Genomic DNA, 11,399 nt, shown 5'->3' with positions numbered 1-11,399 from the left:
AACAATACATAGAAATATTTACATAGGTTAGACCCGGAGGCAAGAATCCACTTTCCTTCCCAATATTTCCAAATTATGCAGGAATTGATAATAACCTAAAACTGGCTAAGGTCAGAGTAATTGCCATTTAATTGGCTTCACATATTCTAATGATGATGATAATGTTGACACTGAGGAGAATTACAGTCCTGGAGATGAATGTCGGGGAGAGCAGAGAGGTGAGTGCCTCGGAGGGGAGCAGGGAGGGGTAATTTTGGTGGTTGCGAGCTTGGGAATCACCAAGTGGCCACTTGGGTACAGTTGGGAAGCAACTTTGCTTTTAGAAGAAATTTTAGAACAAAAAAATTTTTTTTGTGTTTTTTTTTTAAGGGGAGAAGGGGAATGGGAGGAAGAGGAAGGTGTGTGGCCCCATAAAACTGATGTGTGAGGGAGACGTTTTGTTGGGGGACATCAATTGGACAGTCCAGGGAGAAGCCACTAGCTGAGGCTCAGGTGGCTTCCAGGAAGATACGGGAGCTGAGATCTGAGAGGCTGGCCAGGGAAAATGGACTAAACTTCCCAAGGCTTGAACCCAAGCTGGAAATTAGTACAGATCTAGGCACACACACATTCTGAGTTCAACCAGGAGATGTGCATGATCTCATTGTTATATATGCTACTCGGTAAATTCCCCACATCCCCAATATACCTAAACACTCAAGTAAGATAATTCAGACATCCTAATGTTATTATGATTACACGGCAACTGTAGAAAAGACGTCATAGTTGAAAATGAATAGTTGAAGAAAACAGGGAAGGGATTCTGATCCTGGATTTGCTTAATCCTTGGACAGACAGGTTAACCAAGGAGCCACTGCTAAGAAACCCCCCATTTGGGTTTTGCCCTGGGTCCTCCTTTGCTCACTACAGTCACCTATAAAATAAGAGCTTGTTACAACTGGAGCTTTACAATAGCACAGATCCCACCACCCCCTGGCAAAGGTCTCTAATGTTTGGCTTCCCCAAAACATCTCCACGCTGTGCTTTCAATGGTGTGGCTCAGTGATGTCAGGTAAAAACAAATCTGTGATGTGGAAAATGGGCTGAAAGTCATCGCACCCGAGCTTCCCTCCATCCCTGCCGTTGTACCTGGGCTGTGCAGTCCACCTGGGTACCACGGCTGAGTGGGCGTGGCAGGTCCCTGAGATTTGCTCCAGTGGCCACAGAGCCACACTGGCTCTCACACAGCACAATCTGCCATTCACTGAAGGCCGGTTCGCCAGGAAGCCCAAGGATGGACTCCCCACCAGAGCCAGCAGGCCCGGGGAATTTGGCGAGCACTGGGCACGCCGACTTCTGCCAGCTAATTGGCTTTGGGGAAGCCGCTGACCTACTCTCCACTGAGTAGATTTTGTGGACCTGGAACCCAGCCTGCCTCCCATCATTGATCAACCTTGGCCAAGCCAGCTGGCTTGTTCCTTTGCAGACAGCTTGCCTCGGGGAAGCTGGTTGGTGGCTCCATAACCTACTAAGCGAGAGAGACACAAAAGTACAGAACGGCCTCTTCAAAAATGACCAGGGCTTGATTTCAGCTTTCATTTTGGGGGCGACTTAGGAATGAGCAAAGCCATCTAAGACACCAGTCAAAACGAGGAGGGAGCCGTCTTAACACAAAGGGTAACTAAACAATTAGGAATGGTGCCCACATGAAATACAATCACGAAGCACTGCATTCAATGAGCCTTATTCACATGTCTACCAGGATTCCCTCACATTAAATGTAAGCACAATATCCTCATCAAGGCCACACTGATATACGTGTGCGTGGGTGAAAAGGAGCAAAAATCTGTTATCTGGAGGCCGGTGGGGAAAATTCCACATCCGAGTCCTCTGTGGCTGGGGAGCCCCTCCCCCCATCACTCACCGGGGTGTCATGGGACTCTCAGTGCATGAGCAAATGGTGAGGCAGGTTTTCCCCATCCTGGGGGCGAAATCCATTGGGGACTTTCTAATCCAAAAGGAATAAAAATGTGTAGCGAACTAGATAAGTGCCAGCTCCCTATTTCAAGTTCACAAATGGAAACGACACATGGGGACAATGACATAAATGATTAACTTTTAATAGTGTTCCAGGGAAAGCAGGGGGAAGGGGCTGGAAGAACAGCTTCTCATAATTGCCACCTTGCTGTCCTCTCTCGCACACATGCAGCGAGGGGAGATGTATTCAGCTCCAATAATCTGTGGTGCTCTCTTTGGTGAGTTCACATGAGAAAACCCACTTCATTTCTAATGGGATTGCTGGTTTTGGAGAATATGTGCCTGCACAATTGCTTCAGAGAACCAGACGCGCACAGGGATCATGCGATGGCCGAAGACCCACATGGATCAGATGCAGAAGCATGGACCAGTCTTTAAAATATTAGTGCTTTGATTTTCCCCATTTGTAAAACCGGTAAGACTGTCATCCCCCAGTGGTACCTGATGGCCTAGCCCAGTGGTCGGCAAACCGCGGCTTTTGAGCCACATGCGGCTCTTCGGCCCCTTGAGTGTGGCTCTTCCACAAAATATCGACTTCTGCGCATGAGCCACACTGAAGGGGCCAAAGAGCCGCATGTGGTTCGAGAGCCGCGGTTTGCCGACCACGGGCCTAGCCTCAAAATAACTGAGGTACAGAGTCAGAGGCAAAACTTATAAGGAGTATGGTTCTGAAGGCACTTTATTCAAAGTTTTTATTGATTTTAGAGAAAGAGGAATAGAGAGATAGAAGCATCAATGATGAGAGAGAAACATCGACTGGCTGCAAGTAGTAATCTCTCACTTCCATCCCCTCTGTGCAGTGGGGAAATGCCTGCTCCAGGGGTCATTGCAAGGCTTAGAAAAAAAAATAAAAACCCAACCAAAGCGCACACTACACAGCCTAATGCATATGAAGATATGAAGCTCTCAAAAATAGGTTATGACTTTTACCTGCAAAATCTTTGCTCTTCATTTCGAGACATTTCATATCAACAAAGCATAAACAGCTTGGCCGGCCTGGCTCAGCTGTTGAGTGTTAATCTATGAACCAGAAGGTCAAGGTTTGATTCCTGGTCAGGGCACATGCCCGGGTTGCAGGCTCAATCCCCGATGTAGGGGGTGTGCAGGAGGAAGCCGATCAGTGATTCTCATCATTGATGTTTCCATCTCTCTCTTTCTTTCCCTTCCTCTCTGGAATCAATAAAAATATATTTTAACAAACAAAGCATGAACAACAACAACAAAATCACCGACTGGTGTATCTACTTGAAATAACTTTTTCGGTGGCACCTTAAACATACTCCCCAACGGCTCAGTGTCAAGACAGCTCAAAAAAAGGTGCTCTTTGCTGCTGCTGATCTGATAACTTGGGAGTTTTGTCTAACACTCTGCATTAATGAGGGAGCTTCTTAGGATAATATTACAACAGAGAGTGCAAGAAATACCAGGGAGGTCAACGCGGTTCTATTACCTGTCATCTAACACAGAAATATTTCCCTTGAATACCATTAAAGCTTCCTCCTTCTCTTTGTTCTGCTTTTTGAAGGCGGTGAGAACCCGAATTTCCCTACCGATAATTTCTGTTTTCGACTTGGCAACATAATGATATTAGACTTCAGGGGGAGAGAAAAAAATTCACCTTGGCAATGTCTTCTTTGGGAGTTCGTACAAAAGAGATTTTGTTCGGATGCATTTGCTAAGCAGGTTCTTTAAGTAAGCAAAAACACAGCTGCTTGCTACTAAGTGACTGGAGTCACTTAATTTTTTTTTCTTTTTAAAGAGAACCTACCTGGAAAATGCTACACCCTTTACATGAACATTTTATTAAAATGGAAGCTATAAACAGAAGGGCAATTAGACCGGGAAGTTGCTCTTTGCTGGCCTGCTGATAAGGGTGAACCCAGAGGACTGGGAGTCCCACTGCCGTATATAAATCAAGACGCAAGCTGTGAAGGCAGCAAAAACAGTTCTGGGATCATTTTTTCTTTATGTCTTGGGGGTTCGAGACAACTGATTGGGGAGATGTCATGGCAGCGACATGAATAAAGCCGTGCTATCTCATGCACTAAGGATGCTCTTCCAGGTAGGATGTGGCTGCCTTCTGATAAACCCACGTGAACTTGAAAGTAACAATCTGAACATCGGAGCTGGCCTAGCCCACCTGACATGTGCTCAGAACACTCCCATCAGCCCCCCGTGGGGCAGAATCACCTAACACACTGGCTATACTGCAGGGTGTCCTGGTTGACCCTTGTGATCACGGGGCTGACCAGGAGCTGAGCTCAGGGCCACTGCCCAGCATCACAAGAAAGCATCCTACTGCCCATTGCTCGCCTGGGAAAAAAATCAACATTCAAAATCCGAAGCACAATTCCTACTCAGTGCATATCCTTTTGGTAGCATCGTAAAATCCAGAAATATTTTGCCAGGACTTGAGTCTAAAACTTGACCCTGACTGTGTCCAGCAACAACAGCTGATGTTGATCTGATCCTTAACCTGAGCCACACTGGGCGACAAGCACTTAACCTATAGTATCTTACTAGACACAACACTTTATTGGCAAACACTATTATTGCTACCATCATTTTACTGATGATGACACTAAAGATTAGAAAGGTTGAACCCTAGCTGGTTTGGCTCAGTGGATAGAGCAATGGCCTGAGGACTGAAGGGTCCCGAATTTGATTCCGGTCAAGGGCACATACCTCAGTTGCAGGCAATCCCCAGGGCCCATGCGGGAGGCAACCAATTGATGTTTCTCCCTCTCACATTGATGTTTCTCTCTGTCCCTTGCCCTCCTATCCACTCTCTCTAAAAATAATCAATGGAAAAATATCTTAGGGTAAGGATTACCAAAAATAAAATAAAATAAAATAAATATAACAAAGAAAGGTTAAGGAACCCCTCCCTTTTCTTAAGGCAAAGTATAAAAGCCCATTTTATCCCATGACATAGCTAAACTGGTCCTCCCCACTTCGATATGCAGGCATACCATACTGTGCATAAAGGTGGGTGTCTTGCTCTCATTTGCGAGAGTCCAAAAAATAAAAATTAATAATTGAGTTGCCAAGGTGAAACCCATCACAGCAATAAACAGCAAAACACCCTTCATCCTTTGATCAGTGAATTCTGTACCTAAGCAAAATAATTACTGCTTTCATAAAATGTCTCTCTTTGCCACCGACAGAGAGAAAACTGAACGCGTAGGCCCTGCAGTCATCTTTAAGTACCCAAGGAGAAGGATCAAAATAAAAATAAATCTTGGCCAGATTTATGGGTGCACCTTGAGGAGGTCTTGTTTTCCCCCTTCAAATACACAATACCTGCAAAAAATGAAAGGCGAATGTGGAGACCAGATATCTTGTAACAGATGGGTTTTCTCTGACATACAGTATGGGATGATGCCGTAAACATCATGCAGGCCCATCATTCCTGAGGCTTACCAGCAAAGTAGAGCCCGAGACCAAAAAAAAAGGAGAATTCTTCAGGATGTGGAATGGTGTAACCACTCAGATTTGCAGAAACTATCATTTTTTAAGTGTACTTCTTGGAGTTTTGTTATATTGCGGTTTTTTGTTGTTTCTCCACACATCTGTTTCATGGCTTCAACTAGTAACAGTTTTTTTCATTCAAAAATTCTAACTTTAAAATCGAATGTCATTCATTCAGATACTATTCTGGTGCTGGCTCATGAGAAGGCATGTCTGGTAGGAATTTGATTATATGCAATATAACATAACTGGAATTGGTCACTCACTGAGCTATCACTCCCCTTTTGCAACCCAGGTCTTTAGCAGAAATTGTGATCAAACCCTAGCTGGTTTTGCTCAGTGGATAGAGCTTTAGCCTGAGGAGTGAAGGGTCCCGGGTTCGATTCCAGTCAAGGGCATGTACCTCGGTTGCAGACTCCTCCCCGGCCTGGGCCGTGGCCCCGGCTCCTGCAGGAAGCAACCAGTCCATGTGTTTCTCTCACATCGATGTTTCTTTCTGTCTTTCCCTCTCTCTAAAAATCAATGGAAAAATATCCTCACATTATTAACAAAAATATTATTTTGTTAATAATGTGAGGATTAACAAAAAAAGGAAATGGCGATCAATAAAGAATTATTATTTTTAAAGAGTGAAAGTCTCATTTTTCTATAAATCGCCCTTTGGAAAGAAACTTCATTTCCCTCAGGAAGGCATTATCTAAGATGCATTTGGCTAGTTGACTAAAGAAAATACCTGTTAAAGGAAAGAAGGTCCCCATCAGAGCTGTGGAAACCTGATTTCATTTCAGATTTGAGAACTAATGTTGTTTTTTGTTTAAATAGATTGTGTCTGTCAATTTCCAGACCCGCTGAGCCACCAGCCTGCGTGGACCGCCGTGGTCAACACGGGGGTTGTAGCAGCAAATTTTATTAGGGGCTGGTAATTGAATTGAACAGGTTTACATTTGAATAGATTTACTACATCCTGATCCCTGACACACTGCCTGGGACTCAACTCCCTCTCCATCCATAAAGACACACTTAAGAGGGGATCATTCTCCCAGGCGGAGAGGGCCGGTCTGCAGCCAAGGCGATGGCCATGCAGAATTGTGCATTTATATGCCGTTTGTCACTGCATTTTGTTTTCAAGTACAAAAATAAAAGAGCGTTCCGTATTTGCTCATAACCATTCCATCCTCTCTCTTTGGGGGAAGGGCCTTAGAGAACTGGTATTTGCCCATCAAAGTAGGCATAAGGGGGTAGAGGAAAATGAATTATTACATGAGTAGATCAGCCACAGCAGCCATTTCCTTGAAGAGAGACCCTCTACAGGCTCGATCTGAGGAGGCATGAATATTACATAAGCACCACACCCATTGCCTTTCACCAACATTTAATTAGACACAATTCACAGCTCTTGAGTCGCTCTAAGCACCTTTCAAGATGGCTCCTGCTTAAGAACCACAAGAGGGTAAAAGTATTCGGGGCAAAATATTGTTTTCTATCCTTCTCATACCTGGAAGGACACACAGTCGTGTAAATTGCAGCAGTAAAATCAAACTGATCAGAACATTTCTATCCAACTGGAAATGGAGGTGTATTCCTGTATGCTCCAGATTTTGAAAATAAAATCAATATCTAGGATACATCAACTCAAAAGTTGTTAATTCATGTTATTACTTTCAGAACACTTTCAAAAATGGACTTGCTCTTTGAAAACAATGACTTCTCAGCTCCTGACTCTTCATTAAGCTTTTTTCTGTTCCTATCAAGGAAGGAGTTCGTTCTCAGTGGACAAGCCACAGAGAAACACGGTGTGAATTCCATACCCCCACCCCCAAATGATCTGATCTACTCATTGTCCTATCACACTGCTCCCGTAAAACTCGTGGAATAAGAACAAACCAGGAAAAGTGATGAGGTGGGCAATGCCACGCCGAGTGAAGCCCCGGTTCGTTCTTGGGGAACACACGTGGATCTTTAAACGGGGAGGTTAAAAAGCCAGTGATCGCCAGTAACAACACAACAGACAAACTCACAGAGCCAACCCTAAGGAGGCAGAGTCTCTGACTTCGCAGAAGCTGTACATTTAAATATTTACTTTACCTCATTTTCTCTCAAATGTCAATGACCACGCTTTCATTTTGTTCCTTTATAAAGTTATCATATTTAGTTTAAATTCTGGCAAATTTTCTGAAGAGAAGGAGATAGTATAACTCAAAGGCGGTATGTAACATGCGCATTCATAAAGGCACCCCTGTGCACAAAGATACATTAAAAAAAAAAAAACCCACACACACAGCTAAATCTAGGGTTTTCAAATTTAAAAACACACACACACACAAATTTTCTCTGAGCGAGAATGTTAGTTTCACAGATATGCTGATATACACAAATATTTCAGGACCTTTGATATGGGTGGGAGTTGAGCAAATTCAAGAATCTGACAATTTGCTTCCAGTTCCCGGCTGTGTGAGCTTAGTCAGTGTGTTCAGCACAGAGTACATACCCACGGTTATTAGCTTGTGTTTGTTGCTATTCTCTCCAACTGAGAGCAACAATGTTAATGTCATGACTGCAAGTTCTTCATAATAGAAAATCAATCCAAAAGATAAGAAGACAATAACCGTGCTTTAAATCTAAGATTAATTAAGCAAGAAGAACATGGTAGCTACATGAAGTGATGGATATGTTAATTAGCTACATGATAGCAATTATTTTACAAAATACATGTATATCAAAACAGCAACTTGGGCATATTAAATATACACTCTGTCAATCCTAGCTCAATAAAGATGGGAAAAATCTCTCTGCGAACCTGATATAGAGAAGAAATGCAGAAAGACAGTAACAGTCGCTTCCTGGTTGCTCTCCATCTTCCGCCTTCTGGAAATTGTAAGGATGAAGAAAACCAGAATTGCCCAAACCTACCTGGTGGGTTGAGCCAAACAACAGGTATGTCCTACCTTGTCCCTTCCTGTCGATGTCAGCAGCTAGCCACGAGGTATCAGAGAGGTCAGATAAAGAAGAGGCGCTCCGCCCTGAGATTCGGGGCACTTACCATGACCCCCATATCTTTTCCTGGTTTCTCTCACATTGTGACAGTTCCTTGTGCCGCCCCCCCCCCACCTCCCATTCCCAGCCTGAAGCGCAGGGCTGCCGCCCAGGGGCCTTACCTTCCTTCAGCATGCCCACTTTCAAGCACTTCATGAAGCGGCAAGCTTGGCAGGATTTACGCCGGCGCTTCGTGATTTCACATTCGTTCGTAGCAGGACAGCTGTATTCTATGTTACCTGAAACACAGGGTCGGGAGGAAACAATCTGTCAGATGGGCAAGACCCAGGAAATGTGAGCATCCCCAGGCAGGGGCTGACTCCTGTCCCCTTCCCGCAAAATTAAATAATAGGCACGAGGATGTGACAAGTGTCACGAGGCTGGATGCTCTGTGACAACCACTGAAGACACATTGAGCACCGAGAAGCTATCTGGTGAAGCTCTTCAAAAATTCCTCTTAAGAATGAGTCTTTCACTTGATGCTTACTCACCTGGGCCAAGACCCAGTCTTCCGGGATCTCAGGATCCAAAGACATTTTGAAGCAAATTATTTCTATGAAACCTCAAGCATCACAACTATCTTCTTGTATCGTCAAGCCTGGATTTCTCTTTTTTTATTAAAAAATGTAATGCTGACATCATTGCAGTTGTCCCCTCTTCCCCACCCTTTGCCCACCTCCATCCATCCATCCCTTTCTCCACCTTCCTAGGCCTTCACCAAACTATTGGTGTCCGTGGGGCATGCATCTATGGTCTTTAGCTAGGTCTGGGTTTCTTTGGGTGACTAATGCTGGGATGCATCAGGCATATTGTCTTTTTTTTTCAATATGTTTTATTGATATTTAGACAGAATGGAAGGGAGAGGGAGAGAGATAGAAACATCAATGAGAAACAGCATTGATCGGGTGCCTCCTGCACACTCCCTATAGGGGATGGAACCACAACCCAGGTATGTGTCCTGACCAGGAATGGAATTGGCAACCTCTTACTTCCTGGGCCAGTGATGGCAAACCTATGACACGTGTGTCAGAGGTGACACACGAACTCATTTTTTTGGTTGATTTTTCTTTGTTAAATGGCATTTAAATATATAAAATAAATATCAAAAATATAAATCTTTGTTTTACTATGGTTGCAAATATCAAAAAATTTCTATATGTGACACGGCACAAGAGTTAAGTTAGGGTTTTTCAAAATGCTGACACGCCGAGCTCAAAAGGTTCGCCATCACTGTCCTGGGCTGACACTCAACCACTGAGCCACATCAGCCAGGCAGGCATATTGCGTTTTTGACATAAACTTCATTGTGGACAATAATCGGCGGGCTCATTTGGGACTTTGCAGGAAGCTCCTAGAGGGCAGCCATGCCTGACGTTCCCTGATTCTTGCTGTGACCTGAACCACAGTCTTACAAAACAACTCAATGCTTGGTAAATGCTTCTTATTGGTAAACAGTGATCTTCATCTTCATCATCACCATCCTCATCACCCTTGTTACACCACTTGCAGAAGGAGATACAAACTCCCCAGCCCCGTGAAAGTGTTATGGGTAAGAACACATTGCGGTGAAACTGTGTTTTTATCATCCGAGTTTACACTTAGTGGTAGTGCTGACACATTCCACACGGCATGTAGCCGGAAGAAGATCCAAAGTTCATCTGGAATTGGTTTTTTCAATGAGTGGCACTGACAGCGTGTGGGAGGCGCCCCGGGCCTGCCTCCAGCTTTGCCCAGAGCTGCCTTTAGAATAAAGCCTCTCTCCCCATCAGCTCCATCCCACAGCCCTGGAAGGTCTCCCGCTCCTTCCTAACCCTTTCCCCTGGTGATTAAGTGCATTAGTATCTTAATGAAAATGCATCCTGTTTATTGCCCTCTTGGGAAGGGGGAGGTCATCACACCAAATGCATAAATTGTCATCAGAGACGGTCTGAGCATAATTGCAATTTTGCTGCTCTGTGTCTGCTGTGCCCAGGGTCTGTCCGAGTCCCCTGAAACTAGGCACAGAGACTAGTAATTAGCATAGAGGCTGCCTGGGACCGCGGCATTGATGAAATATTTCAGAGTTAATCACACTTTGTCAACACTGATTTATATTGACTACCTTTCTCCAGACTGATGCCTCCTCGGTAAATATCACATTAGCGGATTGCAAGATGGTACAGACTCAAATCCTCAGCTACCGCTAATTCCACAGGAAGGAAGACCTCCCCACTTATAACCACTGAAAATTGGCTCAGTGTGCATGACTTTAAAAAAAGGGGGTTGTGCATTATCGCTTGAGATAAACCCATCCAAATAGTTTGGCTAAATTAGGGTTCCAATCCAGGGTATTTATAATAATAAACGCAACTACTTTTTACCATAAGAGGTTAAATAATAAGAATAATATTAATTGCACCCACAGAAGCACACCCATCACCTTCTTCGAAGACATTACTGATGCTATAGTCATAGAAAACCAAGTCAAAGCAACCAGACTGTCTGAGCCATGTCTGAGAATAAAGGGATTGAGAATATGAACTTAGATAAACCATTTTTCCCTGCAGAGTTTCTTTAACCATCACCGAAAATTTGACATCAAGAGAGTGTTGCTAGTAATTTCCTAGGAGTTACTACCAGAACCTTCCATCTACAAGGCCCTCCCTATCCTTATTTGAAAAGAAACCCAGAGCCAGTGTGGCTCGGTTGGTTGAGCTCCACTCATGCACTAGGACAGTGGTCAGCAAACTCATTAGTCAACAGAGCCAAATATCAATAGTACTTCTTCAAAATAGACTCGCCCAGGCCGAAAACTGACTTCTGCGCATGGACCACGAAGTTTCAATCGCACTGTATGTGCGCCCGCATGTGGTATTTTGTGGAAGAGTCACACTCAAGGG

The 11,399-nt window shown here is 44.2% G+C and overlaps 1 protein-coding gene across 6 annotated transcripts in view; it reads right to left on the bottom strand.

Annotated features, from left to right (window-relative positions):
• Positions 1-11,399, bottom strand: part of ESRRG (estrogen-related receptor gamma) — a 460,216-nt gene that overhangs the window by 107,640 nt on the left and 341,177 nt on the right. For all 6 annotated transcript variants that reach the window (XM_014528049.1, XM_014528050.1, XM_014528051.1 and 3 more), the window contains one exon: positions 8,643-8,759. In XM_014528049.1, coding sequence (XP_014383535.1) covers positions 8,643-8,759 — 117 coding nt within the window. The remainder of the gene's footprint in view (positions 1-8,642; positions 8,760-11,399) is intronic.

Source organism: Myotis brandtii, unplaced genomic scaffold, assembly GCF_000412655.1.
Source record: "Myotis brandtii unplaced genomic scaffold, ASM41265v1 scaffold612, whole genome shotgun sequence".
Classification (NCBI taxonomy): Eukaryota; Metazoa; Chordata; class Mammalia; order Chiroptera; family Vespertilionidae; genus Myotis; species Myotis brandtii.
Note: the sequence above shows the minus strand (reverse complement) of the source record. Positions and strands in the feature narration are given on the sequence as shown.